This window comes from Choloepus didactylus, chromosome 1 (assembly GCF_015220235.1).
Source record: "Choloepus didactylus isolate mChoDid1 chromosome 1, mChoDid1.pri, whole genome shotgun sequence".
Lineage (NCBI taxonomy): Eukaryota > Metazoa > Chordata > Mammalia > Pilosa > Megalonychidae > Choloepus > Choloepus didactylus.
In genome coordinates, this window is record NC_051307.1 from 182,009,648 (window position 1) to 182,032,309 (window position 22,662).

At 37.4% G+C, this 22,662-nt stretch overlaps 1 protein-coding gene across 14 annotated transcripts in view; it reads left to right on the forward strand.

The window, feature by feature from the left end:
- RBMS3 (RNA binding motif single stranded interacting protein 3) overlaps nt 1-22,662 on the forward strand; it is a 734,276-nt gene that overhangs the window by 612,245 nt on the left and 99,369 nt on the right. For 9 of the 14 annotated variants that reach the window (XM_037846292.1, XM_037846311.1, XM_037846320.1 and 6 more), the window contains 2 exons: nt 4,899-4,995; nt 7,215-7,265. In XM_037846292.1, the coding sequence (XP_037702220.1) occupies nt 4,899-4,995; nt 7,215-7,265 (148 nt within the window). The remainder of the gene's footprint in view (nt 1-4,898; nt 4,996-7,214; nt 7,266-22,662) is intronic. The other 5 variants (XM_037846330.1, XM_037846359.1, XM_037846341.1 and 2 more) reach the window with 1 other exon arrangement.

A 22,662-nucleotide genomic window follows, 5' to 3' on the forward strand; every position in this document is an offset into this window, starting at 1 on the left:
ACTTTCTCTTTCTCCTTTACCAAATAACACAGGACCTATGCTTGAAATATTTATTTGGGGGTTCTGATTCTATTTTTTTTTTTTTTAACACAATGCCTGTGTGAAAGTGGTGTGAAACCATGATGGACACATGGCAGAGAAAAGTTAAGAAATTGGGAGACACATTCCACAGTTTTCTCATTGAAGTCTGGTCTTGTATATTGTCTTTAGATATAGTACTTCTAAACCTCATATACAGTACTAGCCTATCCTGTCATGTTTAAGTGAGGTTTTCCTATAAATTCATTTGTTTTGTTTGGACTTGGGAAGGGCTTATTTCTGAATATCAGGATTAGAGGATTAAGATGGTGTTTTGAATTCATTCTTCCCACTACATTTTCCATTCTTAATGACTCTCTGACTTGAGTGTGAGTATTGGAACTTGCTGGTAAGCGTGAAATATCATTCTACTTGGATGGATAGGATTAGAACAGATAGGACAAAAATGCATTAAATTTCCCTCCAAGAGTTCTTTTGCTAGTATCAGTTTTTTGCTTGTTGGCTGTTTTATGTTTCTGCTTTCTGTTTTCCCCACAGAATTTCCTGTGTACTCTGCCCATCAATCCAATCCTTCTTGCTTTCACTTCTAATACTCCAGTTGGTGCATTTTATAAAACAGACCAACCACGCTAAAATCTGATGCGTGATTCACTCCAGTCGGTATGAGAGTCCGAACCTGACTTTCTAACTGAAGTTAAACCACTGCGTGGAGAATGAGAAAGACCGTTGAGTGGTCAGGGGAGTTGGTCATGTCATTGTGAGACCCAAAGCAAATCTTTCTATTCACCACCTCATAAATAAGATCTGTCAAGGATAAGATCAAGGGGGATTTTTAAATACAAACCATGATTTTCATAGAAAAGGACTATTTTCCCTAGTTACTAAAAGTCTTGCATGCTTAAAAAGCAGGCATTAACTAAGCTTCTACTGAGCCTCTACAAGTTATGTGACCTTGAGCTGGCTTCACTGAGAGCTCACCCCTCAACTTCTTATGGGTTGCAAGGACCTGCCTTCTATCTGCCCACCATCTCGGCGCTGGCCACCCTCTTCTGTAATCACTCATTTCCCTATGCTGCTTTGCATTCATTTGCTCTTTCCTTAAGTATCTACTAAGTCCCAGGCTCTATTCTAGGCAACAAGGCCAAGGACATTCTAGAGGGAGAAACGTATTTTGATCATCTCCTATTCACCTCATTGGTGAGGGATGGAGTCCCATCCTAAGGTTATGGGAACACATGTCACCCAAACTAGACATATGAAATTGGCAGCGGTTTATTAGTCAAATATACTCACAGCCCAGGGGAGACAGCATGCCATGCAGGGCCACACAGGTGTTTCAGTCAAGAACAGAGCAGGCTTTGTAGGAGCAAGAGGGAGAAGTGTTCCCTGGTTCCAATGGGAGCATGTGATTGTCTTTCTTGAGTAATTCCACTGGTTGGCAGGAGCTGAAACCCACTACTCAGTGATAAGCAGTAATTGGAACTGTACCTGGTCCATTTAATAAGGGCAGTTGTTGGGCTCAGGGACTGTATAGTGGGAGGAGAGTAGGGATGGGAAATTGTGGTTTGGTTAATTTGGGGACCTCCCAGTTCTACCAAATGTCAAGGCAACACATAATATTGGACCTTAACTTTAGACCTTATACCACAGTCAATAAATACATAAAGAATTTTAAAAAATACTAATGCAGATATTAATAAGAGCAATGATAACAATAGATAAGGGCACAGGGATAGAAAGCAGTTGAGACAGAGGTGGTGGTTGCTACTTTAGCTATAGGCCTCTCTGAGGAAGGAGAGTTTTGTGAGACTGAATGAAGAGGATGAAGCAGCCTTGTGGAGATTTGAGGAAATGAACATTCTAGGTTGAGAGAATTACCAGTTCATTGACCCAAGATGGGAGTGAAAAATGATCATGTGACAGAAAGAAAGTCCGTGTGATTGGATCCTAGTTGGCAAAGGGGAGAGGGGTAGAACAAGATATCAGAGAGATAGGCAGTAGCCAGATTGTGCTGTCCAGAACATGGAGTTCACATTTTGTTTTAGGTTGATTGCTGTGTGGATAAGATATGATATAAGTGGCTAAATATAGAAACTCGAAAAGGTGGTTTAGAGTCTTGTCCATCTTTGAAGCACACAGTAAATGCTTAATTATTTTTTTTTTTAATGGAAGGACAGATGCTCTGTTGCATAGTGTAGAAACAGAACTAACAGGATATGGGTATGTGTGTCTATCTGTCTTTCTGTATAAATATACATATATGTATGTATACATATATATAAGATTTATTTTAAGGAATTGACCTATATGTGGGGATGACAAGTACAAGATCCATAGGGTAGGCTGGCGTGCTGGAAATTCTGGTAAGAGTGATGCTGTAGTCTGAAGTCTGAAATCCATAGGGGAAGCCAGGAGGTTAGAAATTCTAAGGGGAGTTGACTCTTACCATTGTCATGATGCAGAATTTCTTCTCTCTTGAACCCTTCGTCTTTGCTCTTAAGGCCTCAAACAAATTGGATGACACCCACCCAAATTATGGAGGGTCACCTTCTTTACTTGGTATCTTTTCTAATCTTCTTTACTTAAAATCAACTGACTGTAGATGGTAATCCCATCTACAGAGTACCTCCACAGCAACATCTCAGGCAATGTTTGACCAAAGAAGTTGGCACTATAACCTAACCAATTTGACATGTGAAATTAACCATCACATATAGCACTTGACTTTTTAAAAGGCAGATTTCTTAGGTATAATTTTCATAGAATATATGCACCTACAATTCTGTGAGCTCTGACAAACACACAAAGTTGTTTACAACCATCAAAATACGGAAAAGTTACATAATCCCTCAAAATTCCTTCATACCCTTTTGTAGTCAACCCCTTTGCCCACAGCCAGCCCTTGACATCCACTGATCTGTTTTCTGTCTCTATAGTTTTACCTTTTCCACATTGTCATGTAAATGGAATATAGCATGTAGCCTTTTGAATCTGATTTCTTTCACTTATTATAATGTATTTGAGATTCATCCATGTTGTTACGTGTATCAGTAGTTCTGTCCTTTTTATTTCTGAGTAGTATTCTAGTGTATGGATACCACAGTTTGGGTATCCATTCAACTGAAGGATATTTTGGTTGTTTGCAGTTTTTGCTGATTATGAATAAAGCAGTTATAAACAATGTCATTAAAGTTTTTGTGTAAACATAAGTTTTCATTTGTCTTGAGTAAATGCATATGAATGGGATTGTTGGGTAATATGGTATATGTATATTTAACTTTATAAGAAATTGCCAACCTGTTTTCCAAAGTGGCTGTGCCATTTTGCATTCCCACCAGCAATGAATAAGAGTTCCATTTTTTCCTGCATCCTTGCCAACACTTGTTATTGTCATTTTTTTTGGAGGGTGTGGCATTCTAACAGATAAACAGTCAACATCTTTTTTAAATTTCACAACTATAAATTTAGGGGTCTGTTGGGCATGAACAGTAAGAAGGTCATTGTGTAATGGAATTATTTTATTTTAGCTACATTTTGTTTAGCTAAAAGAATATGTCCTTATACAATCCTGTTGAGACGTAGATAAAGTAAAACTAAAAACTATAGCTCCAAATCCTTGCTTGAAGGCTTTTATAGGAATCTAAGTTTGAAGAATTAACTTCTTGAATCCTGGCAATCTTTGTTTCCAGCCTTCACATTCAATGGGTGTCTCATGGAACTGCTTCCTTAGAAGGGCAACCTATGGGGATCTCTTCAAAATAGCAGTTTCTGCTGAGATACAATGAGGCCTTTGTTCCCCAAACTCCAACCTCAGTCATACTATTAAAAAATATATATATACATATATGTGTATATACACACACACACACTGAATATAGTGAGTGACTATTGCTAAGAGTATGGCAAATGAAATAATGACTCCATTATTCCTGATATACATTTTTTCTGATCAGTCCTTTATGTCAGTGAAATCCTCCCTCCCAGGCTACTTGGTTTCATCCATTCTGTGACTGGCCACCCTAGTCTTTCACTTACCTGTCAGACATGAAGGAGGAAAAATGACTTAAAATTGTTGCCTGAGAATTTGAACATTAGTTAACTTGTGAAATCTAAGGTGTAGCCTGAGCAAAGTTGGGCATGTCACTGATTTCCATTTCTAGAGGCTACCCTTTATCATGTCTCCAGAAGGATTGTCCATCCCCTGATGTGTGAAGTTCTAATCTTGCCCATACTGTTCTGTTATTGTCCAGTGCAGAGCCTCAGGAGTTTATCAGACAGGACCTATATCTCCCCAGTGCCTTGATCAAGTCCAAAAAAATCCCTGTTTCCACCTAGACACAAATTGTCCTCTTCTCTTTTCATTGTCCTCTTTCTTCTCACTTTCTGCATGAGGGTATGGGCCCATGTCTGATGCAAAATATCCAGAACTTTCCAGGAGTTTCTCTTTATTTTCTGAATGAAGAGATGGATGTAGTTCATGTATGTGTATATCAGCCACCCTTATGAAGCTCTGTGTTTTCATGTTCCCTTTCTTTCAAAGAGCATTGAAATGCATTGCCTTTCCTTTAAAATGATGTGCATGACATTGCTCCCCCCATTGGATAAAGACACACTCACCAGGCATAAGAGAGATTTTGTGTAGCCAACTTTGTAAGGTGACTCAAAGTTGTCATTTTGTTCAGAATGATATATTTCTCTTAGTGGAATCAGATGCTATAAATCTCCTAGATGCTCCCGTTAATAGTTGGTGGGAAAACATGAGGATGAAACTCTGTCTTTCCCAGAGGTGCCTGGTAGCATTTGATTAGTGGCCAGGCATGCAGCAGCTTCATAAATCTTCTTTTGTTTTCTGTTTGCAGATTTTATTCTTCACCGTACAGTATTGCAACCAACCGCATGATTCCACAGACATCTATCACGCCATTCATTGCTGCTTCCCCTGTCTCCACATACCAGGTATGTCCGATTTACCTGCACCTCGGAAGAGATTCCCCTACCATTTATAAAATATACAGGGGTAGAAAAGACACAGTAGAATTAAGAGAATTGTCTTCATAAACTTTAGTCACAATTTAATAATATTCAAGTTACAAATTAGCCTACACTCCCTAGGGCCTGTTTGCATCCACTTCACTAAATAATAAGGCCCATAATACTTTTCATTCTTTATGCTGAGTTTTCATGATTACACTACTTGCCAGCCAATGTCAGTTCAGATTTCTCACCACTGAGAAATTATTTTATTTGTTGTTGGTTATTTTGGTTGTTCACATTTCCTATTGTGTCTTCTCTAAAAGCATGTTTCTAGCCTTACCTTACTCACTCAGGGATGTTTTATCATTGTCATCTCATTTTGTCATGGTTGTCCTGGTAAAGCTACATGTATAGATGTGTATTTCCCAAGAAATAGGGAAGATCATCAAAGTGGCAGAAAGTTATTCCTGTTCCCTGCTCTTACTTCATTCTTAGTTCCAGAGAGGCCACAAGAGACCTCAGGAGTTCTATATGCTGAAAAACAAGAAAATCTCAGAGTTATTGTGTGTCCTAAACCAGACATTGTAGCCCGTTAATTCTAAATACACAGGTGGATTGCAATAGTCACACTTCTCCCTCAAAAAAAAAAAAAAAAAAAAAAATCAAAACCACTCCTCATCTTATTTATGTCAAATATTTGGCATTTGCTTCTCTTTATCTAATATTATCCTTCAAACAATTATTCTGTTTCCAATTAGAAAATGCCTATAAATGCAACATATAGGAAGAGAGTGTCTAGTGTCATTTTTTTAATTTTGGAGAGAGGGAGAGAAAGAGAGAGTGTGAATGTGTGCATGCATGTGTTTCTATACAGTTTGTAGATTGTGGGGGTGGATGTTTTACAAGTGTAAAACTGTAATGTTGTTGACTGCTACTAATTCAATGAAGTTTTACCTTATTCAGCCACTACATACTTCATTTCAGGATGCCCTAGCTGTCAGAGAATCAACCTTAAGACTATATGAATTTTCCTTTAACTGATTCCCCCTGAAGCAATTTTCATTCTTTTTCTGCACTCAGACTCTTGATACATGTTGGCAGGAGAATGTAATGGACTTTTGTTCAAATTGCTTTAGAGGTTCTTAGAACACCTAATTTCTTAATTGCCCTTCCTTGGGAGCATGACGCTATACGCAGGTGCTGTTTGGTTTTTGTTCTTTCTGCAGGCCTGCCTGGTTGTAATGTGTGGGGTACCCATCCCCCCCCCCATTTTTTTCCTAATCTTGGCCTTTCTCAGCCAAGACCACCCACTGAGCCCCAGTGTAGAGCACTTTGGTGACAAGAGTAAAATATCCACAGAAAAGTGATTTCACTTCGGAGGGCTTCTAAGTGGAATTTTACTCCAGCTTCCTTTCCTCAAAAAAGGAATTTGAGCAATTTCCTTTGTTGTTGAATCTTGCTTCTTACCACTTCTCTTTTGATTTTGAAAATCTAAAATGCACTGTCAATTTCACTGATGTGAGTATATTGAAAATCATAATCTTCAGGGTTTGCTTTGTGACAATCAGCTCTCACGAGCTGACTTTCTCATTTGGCTGACACATGGTACACTTCAGAATTGTTGGCTGGCCCAAATACTCATTTTTATTTGCCATACCAATTACCATGAGAGAAAGATATCACAAACTTGTTTAACTTGGGTTTAACTCAAAGCCTTCCCCAAAACTTCTAGTTCTACTTAATTCTTACCCCAGCTTTTACCATTTGGACATATTTCCAAGGTGTGATCACCTGAGGAGTTGAGGATAGAACCAATATCAGAAAAAGAGGAAGTCTTAGCAGTCAATTATTGCCTCCATCATTACTTGTCAGGATATCCCTGGGAATTGACTTCCAAATAGTCTCTGAGGACTCCTGAGACTTTAGTCTCCATCACCAACCTCAAAATATGTCCCAAGACCCACGTGGATGCTGGAGTCAATTCCTGTGAAACAGAAAGTTGCTTTACATTTTACTGTTTCAGAGCCCAAATTAATCAGGTCCACAGATTTATTTTCTATTCTATTCTTGGTTTTCAGCACTAATTAGCTATTAAGTCAGATGGACTCCACTTTCTTATGACCTAGTGTGACTCCACTGAACGCAAGAACCAAGTTCTCTGTGTGATTGTTTTGTGCTAATAAATGCTGTTTGATGCATAGGTCCAGAGTACTTCATGGATGCCTCATCCGCCATACGTTATGCAACCAACAGTAAGTGTTCTCAGTCACCTGAGGCTAAATATTTCTGTTATCCAAGTACAAGCTTTTGTAATGCATAGAAGCTTTGGGGTAAAGCTTTTGTTATATTCCATACCTCTATCAAGGCAGCCATATCCTCCAGCTAATAAGCTGATCCTTAAGTTCTAACAAGAGTAAGGATAGATAGAAAGATAGATATAGATAGAAAGATGGATAGACAGACAGATACATAGATATAGGTAGATAAAAGATAGATAGATAGATAGATAGACAGATAGATAAGCTTTATTAGAGGAAAGAGTAGTCAACCTCCCAAGTTGATATCTGCCATCTATTATGAATGGAGAATTTCTGTTTCTAGGCAATTAAATCCATTATGGAAGGAAAACTTTTTTTTTTTCCTTCTCTTTCTGATATGCTTTGCTTTCCTCAGACATAATTGGATGTGCTTTTGAAGTGATTTTGAGTGTCATGGCCAAGTGTTGACTCTGAAGCAATATGTTTGAAATTTGAAGGTAGTTGTCTGCTAATAGATGGAGATATATAGATAGCTAGTAAGTAGATAGTTTTAAAGTAACTAACAATAGCCACTTTCTTCTTTAGTGGAAAATTTCTTCCAAAGATATTCAAACTCTACTTTCTGCTCTCTAGATTTCCCATTTTGCATCACAATAGTACATCAGTCGAAAGTCAAAATTACATATTTTATTAGAGTCTAGATTGAAGGCTAATGAGTCCATTTGTTTCTGTCTTAGTCCTCCAGGTTTTCTAGCAGTATGGAGGTATAAGGTAGAAAGATTTCAGTCACAACACTGTCATGAAAGTGTGAGGAGGGGAAAGAGACCTAGACTGCAAGTTCTGTGACAAGGTCTCCGGCAGACCCTCACCTGTGCCTTTGTTTTCTTTCCTGTTACTATACTCAATGGGACTTCAGGGAAGATCATATGGGAGAGCATATGTAAAATCAGTTTTAAAAACCATAACATGCTGCACATTATGATTACCATTATCATTATTATTCTTGAGTGTGTCTCTTGCACAAAGAACAGGCAATGCTACATTTAGCCCTTTTAGAAGCTAAATTTAAATAAGGTAACATATTAAATATCAGGGAATTAAATACACAGTCATGAATATCTTGGTCTTAAAGGATCCCAGCACTCATTTTTCATATTTGAGCTTTGTCCATTAAAAAAAATAATAAGGAATATTCATTTTGCTCTTAACATTTTGACAGTTTGTTTTTTTATTTAAAGAATAAAATATATGTATATGTAGCTTACTAAGAAGAACTTGGAACCATATTTTGAAAATCCCTCAATGTACTATTATTTACACACCTTGAAGGCTTCCTGAGTTCATCTGGTCTGTGTTCTGTAAATCACAACAATATGAAACCAATCCAGGCTTTATACTCTTCTACATATTTCTGTTCAAGTCATGAGGTAGAATTCAGTCTGTGCTGCCAAGTCAATGTATAGCCCAGACTGAGCCAGCACTGGAAAAGGGAAGAAGTCCTGTCAAGTTCTAAAGGGGAGACTTTATAGAAGGAAAAAACCACCTTCTAAAAAAATAACCTGGTCGTCTATAGAGCACTAATGCTAGCTTAGTCCTTGCACTGAGGTTGAGCATCATCTCTTCGTGGCCAAAAGGAATGCACATCTGGCAATATCTGAGTATTTTGCCAGATGTCAAAGTATGTGAGTTTGTACAGTATTTCTAGAGCTGTGAGGAGAAAACAAGGGTTATATGAGTCTCTTTCAGCTGTCACTCAGGACCTTGGCAAAGCTTTTTGTGTTCCTCCCCCTCTACCCAAGCCCAGCCCCAGCCCCATGCTTGGATGTATTATTTCTTATACATTGTTCTTTAGTGATAGCTGTGTTTATGTGTGCATGTGATGTGTGTGTGTGTGTGTATGTTTACATTTTAATTCACCCCTTGGATCTTCCTTGCTATCCACTGATTTTTTCACTTCTCATGACTAGATTGCATCATGTTTGAGCCTAGGCCACTCAGTTTTAATTGTAGTATTTGTGGCCAGGGCAGATTCCTGGGAAAAGGAGTGGCTGAGCCACCCACCACTTTGTTGTCTTTAACATAAGAAACGGGCTAAACAGTGTCATGGAAGCACAGAGCTTGTTACCATTAATTTTTGCTCTGTGACAGTCTTGCTGGTTGTCTAGATTGCATAACTAGCCTTACCCAAGGCTTTCCTCTCCTCGTTTTTAATGTAAAGGTGAGACTGAACAGTCTGGGATACTAAAATATAAAAATACTTAAGCCATCTAAGATCAAGAAGAAAAAAAAACAGCTGGGTCTGAAAAGAATCTCTGAATTTCATTTCTGTAAAAATACCAAATGGCATAATGCATAAAGTTATATAATTGGATGCACCTAGAATTACACCTGGTACAATAAATATTGAACAAATGAATGAATGGCTTGGTGGTTAATTGCATGGATTCTTTGTTAGGCTTATTGGGATGTAAACCCTCACTAACGATGGTACCTTAGGTAAGTTATTTAAACTTTCTGAGCCACAGTTTCCTCGTGTGTAACATGGGCATAATAATACCTAGCTAATTGTGTGTTTTCCTCATTAAATGAAATTAGGTATAAGGATCTTAAAATAGTGTCTGGCGTATAGCAAACACTCAATAAATTATTATTATTTAGTTTATATGTGTAGACTTCACACTACACTTTAGATTAGCCAAATGATATAAAATGAGTGTTGGCATAGAAAAAAAATTGAGAATAAGCCAGAATCATGTATTTCTAACACATTCATAGTGCTTATTTGATTTACTTTGCTAATAAGTTTGGCAGAGATCAACTCTATGGCTATGAATAAGACTAAATGCTTAGATTAATAATTATTTCATTTACTTACTAAATCTTTCAACACCTACTATAAAATACATGTCCCTTGGTTACACCCTTTATGTGCCTACTTTGCAAATAAACTCAGGGTGTCAGCATCCACTTCTCTCAAATATGTTGCCCATAATTCTGATTGCCTTGCAACTTCTATCGTCTATCACTATCACATTTTCCCTTCCCTGCTTTTGAGAAAATCTCATGTGAAAGTTCTCAGTGTGCAGTGATGTTCCTCCACATCGCCATGCACACACATGGACTCCTGATTTAGAGATAGAAGCACTGTTTCCACCGGAAGCCCTTCAGGTGCTCTCATGAGCTCCACTTGAAGGGCTCCATGGTCTCTCACTCAGGTTTGAATCTGAAGGCAGATCAGTCTTGAAGTAGAGCACAGTGTCCTTGGACTTTACCAGGGCAGATAAATGGTTAATCTGGAGGGGTGGTTGAGACAGAAATGAAGTGACACGAAGGAGGGAAGGGAAAAGGAAAGGGACAAGAGAACAGAAAACATAAGCAGGTAGTGTGCTGAAGTTTGCCATTGCAATTTGCTTTTTTTTGGAAATTTAGTTTTCTAAGTTATGTTCTGTATGCTTTTCTGTGTATTTAGAAATAGAATTTGAGAATCTTTTCACTTTTAAGGAGGGGAAAACAGTCTCTTCACCCAGATTATAACCAACCTAATTAGTCTGGTGTTTGTGCAAGAAAACAGATCTCTTGTCAGTTATTGGGCCCTGAATCTTTACCGGGTCCCTGGAAAGCTGTCAAACCCCACTTAGGGCAGTGAGAGCCTTTCTACTTGCACTTTTGTTCTCCTGAAGAGAGATTGAGGAGAGAGCGTTGTTTGACTAAATAAGGAATTCACTTTTTTCCTGCGAGAAAGCGAAACTATTGACAATTGCTGTCAGTGTAATCGGTTATTTGTTTCTGCTTCTCAGAACAGGGTTATGTACTACACTCTGAAATCTCACCACTGTACTGACAGAGTTTTAATAGATGATGGATTGCACCAGGTATCTATTCTGCATAGCAGCATAATGCCAAAGTGGAAGCTCATATGAATACACAATTGCAATTCCCATGTTCCAATTTATTGGACATTTTGTTAAAGCTATGCTGCTGGCAAGGAGAAAACATGATAGTTTTCAAAAAGAAGCATAGTTCCATTCCCTTAAATTCTGTTTAGGCTCATTTGATTCATAAAGCTTCTATTCTTCATATGATTAGTGTTATTTCATTGCAAAAAGAGAGGTCAGATTTCATTTTTACTTCACTACAAACTCGTTATCTAATTACAGCATTCTAAAAAATGCAAGATGCCCTGTTGAATCATTGGATGATTTGTCACCACACATGCCTAAATAGTGATTTTTATAATTAATAAACCCTGAATTTACAGCTGAAAAGCAATATAAACTGATCCTCTACAGCAAGACTATTCAAGAAACCTCCAAAATACTTGATTCTTTACTACAAACACATTAAAAGTCCTTAATTTTAAAGATTGCATCCTCCAAATTTGCCCATGTGTTTTCTGTAAAGGCACATCACTAAATTTGGAAAATATATTCTAAGTCATTAGAATTTTGTTCAGAAAGCAAGGTTTTCAGATATGTTTTTTCTCCAACACCTAAGCTGAGCAAAATCATAACCCTTATGGTTTCATGATCAAAGTACCAAGTACAAAATGCTCTAACCCGTGTATACCACTTCAACTGAAAAAAAAGTCAAATGAGAAAGTATAACCTTGGTGTAGGGTGTGTGGAGTGGGCAGGTGGGGAGAATTTTCTTTTCGCTCCACCTCCTTTCAAATATACTGCTGGGTAAAGCAAATATGAAGAAAACTATTTCCACACAGCTGTAGCAAATCTCTTGAACATTTCACTACTGTAAAAGAGCAATGCAAGCTTCATCATTGTTAAATGTTACTTGAAATCTCTTCAGTAATTTTTGAGAATTAATCTTAGGTGACTTTAGAAAAAAAGTTTAAGTAGTGAAATTAAGAAAGGCTCATAATTAACAAGAGCAGAGATTAAAAAAGACCTTCTGCCCAGAACCACTATTTTTCAGAAGTAAACCTTGTAAGCCAATTCGTGTGACACCATTCAGTCACTTTCTGTGCATATGAGGGTATATACATGAATGTGTATAAATGTGTGTGAATTAGGACATATGCAAGTGTATTCTAGAAACATTGCATTGCAGCTTGCTTTCTTTCATCCCAATAATAGAATGTCCTGTGTGTTGTTACATATGAGTCACATATAGGTCTATGATATAACATGCCATTGCATACATAGATGCACCAAAATACATTTAAACAATTTCCTATTCATAGTCCTTTAAGTTGTTTGAAATACTTGCTTATAAATGCAATACTGTGATATTGAGCATTTGTGGCAAAAATATCTGTAGGAAAAAATGCTGGTACAAAGGGTATGTGCATTTTTAATTTTGAAATATGTCATTGTCAAATTGCACTTTAAGCAAGAGGTTTTATTTCCCCATAGCCTCAATTAACACTGGGTAATCTCAAGTACTCAGAATTTTGGTTAAAGTGAAAAATAATGAATGGTATCCCATTGATGTTTTACTTTTGATTTGTTTCTTGGCTTATTTTTTTTTCTTTTCCTCTGAACTGCAAGTCCACTTGCTTTTCTCATTTTTCCTCTGGTGTATTGACATTTTCTTATTCATAATGTTATTACAATGAATCATTTAAATGTCAAGATATTTGAAATATTTTCTTAGTTTACTTTGAAATTTAATTTTAGGGTGATTGTCATGCAGAATTTTAGTATTTATGCATTCAAATCAATCAGTCTTTTGCTTTAAAAGGCAAGAGTCAGCTAACTTTTTCCATAAAGGTCCACATAATACATATTTTCAGCTTTGTGAGCCATTTGGTCTCTATCACTATTACTTAGTTCTGCTGTCTAGTGCAAAAGCAGTCAAAGACAATACATAAATGAATGGGTATGGCTGGATTCCAATCAACCTCCACTTACAGGAATAGATGAGGGGCCACTTTGGCTTGCAGGTTGTATTTTGCTGACCTCTGCTTTAGAGCATCTATATTCTCTGTGAAACACCTTATTCACTATAGGCATACCTCAGAGGTACTGCTGATTTGGTTCCAGACCACCACAGTAAGTGTATATCTCAATAAAACAAGTCACATGATTTTTTTGTTTCTTAGTACATATAAACGTTATGTTTTACTATACTGTAGTCTATTCAGTGTGCAATAGCAGTATGTCTACAAAAACAATGTACATACCTTAATTTAAAAAACACTTTATTGCCAAAAAAAAAAAAAAATGCTAACCATCATCTGAGCCTTCAGTAAGTCATAATCTTTTTGCTGGTGGAGGGTCTTACCTCAATGTTGATGTGATGGTTGCTGAAGTTTGGGATGGCTATGGCAATGTCTTAAAATGAGACAGCAAGGAAGTTTGCCACATCAATTGACCCTTCCCTTCAAGAAAGATTTCTCTATAGCATGTGATGTTGTTTGATGATATTTTACCCTCAGTAGAGCTGCTTTCAAAATTGAAGTCAATCCTCTCAACCCTGCCACTGCTTCATCAACTAAGTTTATGTACTATTCCAAATCCTTTGATGTCAGTTCAGCAATGTTCACAGCATCTTCACAAGGAATAGTATTTTCTTTGCTCATCCACAGGAAGCAATTCCTCGTCCTTGAAAGTTTGATCATGAGATTACAGTAATGCAGTCACATCCTCAGGCTCCACTTCTATTTCTCTTGCTATTTCCACCGCATCTGAAGTTATTTCCTCCTCTAAAGTCTTGAACCCTCAAAGTCATCCATGAAAGTTGGAATCAACTTCTTCTAAACTCCTGTTAATGTTGATATTTTGACATCCTCCCATGAATAATGAATGTTCTTAGTGGCATCTAGAATGGTGAAACCTTTCCAGAAGGTTTTTTATTTACTTTGCCCAATTCCATCAGAGGAATCATTATCTGTAGCAGCTATGGTCTCTTATGAAGTGTATTTCTTAAATATTGAGACTTGGAAGTCGAAATTACTCCTTGTTCCATGGGCTGCAGAATGGATGCTGTGTTAGCTGGCATGAAAACAAAATTAATCTCCTTGTATATCTCTGTCAGAGCTCCTGGGAAACCGGGTGTATTGTCAATGAGCAGAAATATTTTGAAAGGAATCTTTTTTTCTGAACAGTAGTTCTCAACATTGGGTATAAAATATTCAGTAAACCATGTTGTAAACAGATGTGCTATCATCCAAGCTTTGTTATTTCATTTATAGAGCAAATGCAGAGTAGGTTTAGCATTAACTCTTAAGAGCCCTAGTATTTTTAAGCGTGATAAATCAGCATTGACTTCACCTTAAAGTCACCAGCTGCATTAGCCCCTAACAAGGCAGTCAGCCTGACCATTGAAGTCTGACGCCAGGCATTGACTTCTCTCTAGGTATCAGAGTCCTAGATGGCATCTTCTTCCAATGGAAGGCTGTTTCATCTACACTGAAAATCTGCTGTTTAGTGTAGTCACCTTTTTCAATTGTCTTAGCTAGATCTTCTGGATAACTTGCTGCAGCTACTACATCAGCACTTGCTGCTTCACCTTGCATTTTGAAGTTACGGAGATGGCTTCTTTTCTTAAGTCTCATGAATCAGCCACTACTAGATTCAGACTTTTCTTCTGCAGCTTCCTCACCTCTCTCAGCTTTCATAGAATTGAAAAGAGTTAGAGTCTTGCTCTGAATTAGTCTTTGGCTTAAGGGAATGTTGTGACTGGTTTGATCTTCCATCCAGACTGCTAAAACTTTCTCCATATCAGCAATAAGCCTATTTTGTTCACGAGTAGAACTTTTAATTTCCTTCAAGAACTTTTCCTTTGAATTCACCACTTGACTATTTGGTGCAAGAGGCATAGCTTTTAGCCTATCTCGGCTTTCAATGTGCCTTCCTCATTAAGCTTAATCATTTCTAGCTTTTGATTTAAAGTGATAGACACATGACTCACTCTTTCACTTAGAGGCCACTGGAGGGTTAACTGGCCTACTTTCAATATTGCTGTGTCTCTGAGAATAGACAGGCCCAAGAGACAGAGATATGTCTGGTCAGTAGAGTAGTCAGAATACACATAATATTTATCAATTAAATTCACTTTCTTATATGGTCATGGTTCATGGTGCCACAGAAAAATTACAATAGTAACTTCAAAGATCACTGATCACAGATGACCATAAGAGATATAATAATGATAATGAAAAAGTTTGAAATATTGTGAGAAACACCAAAATGTGACACAGAGATAGGAAGTGAGCACATGCCATTGGGAAAGTGGTGCCGATAGACTTTCTCGACACAGGGTTACCACAAACCTTCAATTTGTAAAAACTGGAATATCTGCAAAGCACAATAAAGGAAAGCACAATAAAATGAGGTTAATAGTACAAGTTTCAAAGCACAGTTTCTTCTCTTATTTATAACACATTTTTTAAAGCTTTCGTTACTTTTGAAGTTTATTTTTAAAGAAGGAATTATGATCCAACTTTTTTTTCCCAACAAATGTGTAACCAACTACCACAAAATAATCCATCTATATTTTCTCCTCTAATATAAAATGCTATGCCAATTTTTATCATGAAATAAATCACTTTATATCTTTAGGTATATTTCTGGACTCTTTTCTGTTCTATTGATCTGTCTAGCCATTTTGGAGCCATTACTCAACCCTTGTAATTACTGTAACTTTTAATACTTTACATACCTCATAAGATCCATATCCAGCATTATTTTTTTGCTTGTTTCTCAAGAATTTTTCTAGTTATTTCGTGTTTCCAGTTGAACTTTAGTATCAGTTTGTCAAGTTAAAAAAATGTTAACATTTTTATTAGGATCACTTCGAATTTATGTATTCATTTATGGGAAATTTAACAATGTGACATATTTACAACATTGAATTTTCCTATCCGTGAAAAGAGTGTGTTTTCATTTATTCAAGAATTAATCTAAGTCCACTGAGTCTTTTAATAGAGCATTAAAGTTACCTCCATGTATGTCCTGTACATTTCTCAAATATTTTTAAGCATTTTACTAGATTTGTTACTTTATTTATGAACTTTTTTCATTATATTTTCTCACTGGTAACTTCATTACACAAAAAAAATTCTTTTTGCATGCTAATTCTCTTTATTTTAATTTAAAAGTATCATTTAATTATTCATCAGCATTGTTCGAATTTGGAAAATATACATAAATGAAAATAAAAATCTTAAAAATAGCAATTTCCTTTTACCCAAAGATTATTCCAGTGAATATCTACTAATATATTTTACCTGTTCTATCTCTATCTTTATTAATCTAGACTCCTTTCTTTAAATCTGCACACATATATAACATATATATGTATCTCTAAATGTATCTATATATACATAGATAGATGGATATAGATCTTTTACCAAAATGCAACCACACTTCACCTGCTATTTTAAACAACTGTTTTCAGCCAATAGCCTTCACTTCCCCATATCAATACATTTTTATATTCTCTAACATTAAAATTTTATCAACCATCCAAAAAACTATCCAATCCATAACCATATCAGGATTCAGTCCATGACCAAATATTTCATCTGATTTTTGTGTCAAGTCTCTTTTAAATGAGCACATCCTTTTTTTTCTCACTTTAATGATTTGTTGGACAGACCAGGTTAACTGTCCTGCAGAGTGTCCCACCTTTTAAATATGTCTGTCGATTCTTCATGATGTTCTTTTGTCTGTCCTTCTATCCCATACATGGAATAATTTTACAACCAACAATTTTTTTAATTACCTTATTGTTTCTAATGGATTATAATATTATTATAAAATAATATAATTTCTACCTCATTTCATGTATTTGTATTTCATGATCCATTTTCTTTTCCAATGGCACTGGAGTGTATATTTTCACTTATTTCTTACCATAATAAAAATGCCACTATGAGTTGTTTTTTTTTTTAAATCAAAAGTAGATGCTGAGTTTAATCAAAGAAAACACTGAAATTCTTTTTTCCCTCTTATTTTATTTTATTAATGTTTTAATTAATTATATTATAATTAGTTCTATTAATATATTTCCTGAGAGTCAGACCACTCTATAGTGAACCCTATTTGGTCACGATAGATTCTTTTTTTTTTTAATTCAGTTTTATTGAAATACATTCACATACCATACAATCATCCATGGTATACAATCCACTGTCCACAGTATGATAACATAGTTATGCGTTCATCACCACAATCTATCTCTGAACATTTTCCTTATGTCAGAAAGAACCAGAACAAGAATAAAAAATAAAAGTGAAAAAAGAACACCCAAATCATCCCCCCGTCCCACCCCATCTGTCCTTCAGCTTCCATCCCCATCTTTCCACCCATCCATACACCAGACAAAGGGGGTGTGATCCACAAGGTCTTCACAATCACACGGTCACTCCTTGTAATCTACATTATTATATAATTGTCTTCAGGAGTCCAGACTGCTGGGTTGGAGTTTGGTATTTACTTCTAGCTATTCCAATACATTAAAACCTAAGAGGTGTTATCTATATAGTGCATAAGAATGTCCACCAGAGGAGAGGCGGGGCAAGATGGCAGACTGGTGAGCTGTATGTTTTAGTTACTCCTCCAGGAAAGTAGGTAAAAAGCCAGGAACTGCGTGGACTGGACACCACAGAGCAATCTGTCTTTGGGCATACTTCATACAACACTCATGAAAACGTGGATCTGCTGAGATCAGCGAAATCTGTAAGTTTTTGCGGCCAGGGGACCCGCGCCCCTCCCTGCCAGGCTCAGCCCCGGGGGAGGAGGGGCTGTCAGCTCCAGGAAGGAGAAGGGAGAATTGCAGTGGCTGCTCTTACCGGAAACTCATTCTACTGATTCAAACTCCAACCATAGATAGACTGAGGCCAGACACCAGAGACTCTGAGAGCAGCCAGCCCAGCAGAGAGGAGACAGGCATAGAACAAAAACAACACGAAAAACTCCAAAATAAAAGCAGAGGATTTTTGGAGTTCTGGTGAACACAGAAAGGGGAAGGGCGGAGATCAGGCCTTGAGGCGCATATGCAAATCCCGAAGCAAGGCTGATCTCTCTGCCCTGGGCACCTTTCCTTAATGGCCCTGGTTGCTTTGTCTATTAGCATTTCAATAACCCATTAAATCTCTGAGGAGGACCGGTTTTTTTTTTTTTTTTTTTTTTTTTTTTTTTTTTTTTTTTTTAAATCCTTTTTGCTTTTTCTAAAACAATTACTCTAAGAAGCTCAATACAGAAAGCTTCAAAGAATTGAAATTTGGGCACGTCAAGTCAAGAGCAGAACTAAGAGAGCTCTGAGACAAAAGGCAATAATCCAGTGGCTGAGAAAATTCACTAAACAACACAACTTCCCAAGAAAAGGGGGGTGTCCGCTCACAGCCACCATCCTGGTGGACAGGAAACACTCCTGCCCATCGCCAGCCCCATAGCCCAGAGCTGCCCCAGACAACCCAGTGTGACGGAAGTGCTTCAAATAACAGGCACACACCACAAAACTGGGCGTGGACATTAGCCTTCCCTGCAACCTCAGCTGAATGTCCCAGAGCTGGGAAGGGGGAGCAGTGTGAATTAACAGAGCCCCATTCAGCCATCATTTGAGCAGACTGGGAGCCTCCCAACACAGCCCAGCAGCCCAGAACTGCCCTGGGGGGACGGCACTCACCTGTGACATAGCACAGTCATCCCTCAACAGAGGACCCGGGGTGCACGGCCTGGAAGAGGGGCCCACTTGCAAGTCTCAGGAGCCATACGCCAATACCAAAGACTTGTGGGTCAGTGGCAGAGACAAACTGTGGCAGGACTGAACTGAAGGATTAGACTATTGCAGTAGCTTTAAAACTCTAGGATCATCAGGGAGATTTGATTGTTAGGGCCACCCCCCCTCCCCGACTGCCCAGAAACACGCCCCACATACAGGGCAGGCAACACCAACTACACACGCAAGCTTGGGACACCAATTGGGCCCCACAAGACTCACTCCCCCACTCACCAAAAAGGCTAAGCAGGGGAGATCTGGCTTGTGGAGAACAGGTGGCTCGTGGACGCCACCTGCTGGTTAGTTAGAGAAAGTGTACTCCACGAAGCTGTAGATCTGATAAATTAGAGATAAGGACTTCAACTGGTCTACAAACCCTAAAAGAACCCTATCAAGGTCAGCAAATGCCACGAGGCCAAAAACAACAGAAAATTATAAAGCATATGAAAAAACCAGACGATATGGATAACCCAAGCCCAAGCACCCAAATCAAAAGACCAGAAGAGACACACCTAGAGCAGCTACTCAAAGAACTAAAGATGAACAATGAGACCCTAGTACGGGATATGAAGGAAATCAAGAAGACCCTAGAAGAGCATAAAGAAGACATTGCAAGACTAAATAAAAAAATGGATGATCTTATGGAAATTAAAGAAACTGTTGACCAAATTAAAAAGATTCTGGACACTCATAGTACAAGACTAGAGGAAGTTGAACAACGAATCAGTGACCTGGAAGATGACAGAATGGAAAATGAAAACATAAAAGAAAGAATGGGGAAAAAAATTGAAAAACTCGAAATGGACCTCAGGGATATGATAGATAATATGAAACGTCCGAATATAAGACTCATTGGTGTCCCAGAAGGGGTAGAAAAGGGTAAAGGTCTAGGAAGAGTATTCAAAGAAATTGTTGGGGAAAACTTCCCAAATCTTCTAAACAACATAAATACACAAATCATAAATGCTCAGCGAACTCCAAATAGAATAAATCCAAAAAAACCCACTCCGAGACATATACTGATCACACTGTCAAACATAGAAGAGAAGGAGCAAGTTCTGAAAGCAGCAAGAGAAAAGCAATTCACCACATACAAAGGAAACAGCATAAGACTAAGTAGTGACTACTCAGCAGCCACCATGGAGGCGAGAAGGCAGTGGCACGATATATTTAAAATTCTGAGTGAGAGGAATTTCCAGCCAAGAATACTCTATCCAGCAAAGCTCTCCTTCAAATTTGAGGGAGAGCTTAAATTTTTCACAGACAAAGAAATGCTGAGAGAATTTGCTAACAAGAGACCTGCCCTACTGGAGATACTAAAGGGAGCCCTACAGACAGAGAAACAAAGACAGGACAGAGAGACTTGGAGAAAGGTTCAGTACTAAAGAGATTCGGTATGGGTACAATAAAGGATATTAATAGAGAGAGGGAAAAATATGGCAAACATAATCCAAAGGATAAGATGGCCGATTCAAGAAATGCCTTCACGGTTTTAACGTTGAATGTAAATGGATTAAACTCCCCAATTAAAAGATATAGATTCGCAGAATGGATCAAAAAAAATGAACCATCAATATGTTGCATACAAGAGACTCATCTTAGACACAGGGACACAAAGAAACTGAAAGTGAAAGGATGGAAAAAAATATTTCATGCAAGCTACAGCCAAAAGAAAGCAGGTGTAGCAATATTAATCTCAGATAAAATAGACTTCAAATGCAGGGATGTTTTGAGAGACAAAGAAGGCCACTACATACTAATAAAAGGGGCAATTCAGCAAGAAGAAATAACAATCGTAAATGTCTACGCACCCAATCAAGGTGCCACAAAATACATGAGAGAAACATTGGCAAAACTAAAGGAAGCAATTGATGTTTCCACAATAATTGTGGGAGACTTCAACACATCACTCTCTCCTATAGATAGATCAACCAGACAGAAGACCAATAAGGAAATTGAAAACCTAAACAATCTGATAAATGAATTAGATTTAACAGACATATACAGGACATTACATCCCAAATCAACAGGATACACATACTTTTCTAGTGCTCACGGAACTTTCTCCAGAATAGATCATATGCTGGGACATAAAACAAGCCTCAATAAATTTAAAAAGATTGAAATTATTCAAAGCACATTCTCTGACCACAATGGAATACAATTAGAAGTCAATAACCATCAGAGACTTAGAAAATTCACAAATACCTGGAAGTTAAACAACACACTCCTAAACAATCAGTGGGTTAAAGAAGAAATAGCAAGAGAAATTGCTAAATATATAGAGACGAATGAAAATGAGAACACAACATACCAAAACCTATGGGATGCAGCAAAAGCAGTGCTAAGGGGGAAATTTATAGCACTAAACGCATATATTAAAAAGGAAGAAAGAGCCAAAATCAAAGAACTAATGGATCAACTGAAGAAGCTAGAAAATGAACAGCAAACCAATCCTAAACCAAGTAGAAGAAAAGAAATAACAAGGATTAAAGCAGAAATAAATGACATAGAGAACAAAAAAACAATAGAAAGGATAAATATCACCAAAAGTTGGTTCTTTGAGAAGATCAACAAGATTGACCAGCCCCTAGCTAGACTGACAAAATCAAAAAGAGAGAAGACCCATATAAACAAAATAATGAATGAAAAAGGTGACATAACTGCAGATCCTGAAGAAATTAAAAAAATTATAAGAGGATATTATGAACAACTGTATGGCAACAAACTGGATAATGTAGAAGAAATGGACAATTTCCTGGAAACATATGAACAACCTAGACTGACCAGAGAAGAAATAGAAGACCTCAACCAACCCATCACAAGCAAAGAGATCCAATCAGTCATCAAAAATCTCCCCACAAATAAATGCCCAGGGCCAGATGGCTTCACAGGGGAATTCTACCAAACTTTCCAGAAAGAACTGACACCAATCTTACTCAAACTCTTTCAAAACATTGAAAAAAATGGAACACTACCTAACTCATTTTATGAAGCTAACATCAATCTAATACCAAAACCAGGCAAAGATGCTACAAAAAAGGAAAACTACCGGCCAATCTCCCTAATGAATATAGATGCAAAAATCCTCAACAAAATACTTGCAAATCGAATCCAAAGACACATCAAAAAAATCATACACCATGACCAAGTGGGGTTCATTCCAGGCATGCAAGGATGGTTCAACATAAGAAAAACAATCAATGTATTACAACACATTAAAAACTCGAAAGGGAAAAATCAATTGATCATCTCAATAGATGCTGAAAAAGCATTTGACAAAATCCAACATCCGTTTTTGATAAAAACACTTCAAAAGGTAGGAATTGAAGGAAACTTCCTCAACATGATAAAGAACATATATGAAAAACCCACAGCCAGCATAGTACTCAATGGTGAGAGACTGAAAGCCTTCCCTCTAAGATCAGGAACAAGACAAGGATGCCCGCTGTCACCACTGTTATTCAACATTGTGCTGGAAGTGCTAGCCAGGGCAATCCGGCAAGACAAAGAAATAAAAGGCATCCAAATTGGAAAAGAAGAAGTAAAACTGTCATTGTTTGCAGATGATATGATCTTATATCTAGAAAACCCTGAGAAATCAACGATACACCTACTAGAGCTAATAAACAACTTTAGCAAAGTAGCGGGATACAAGATTAATGCACATAAGTCAGTAATGTTTCTATATGCTAGAAATGAACAAACT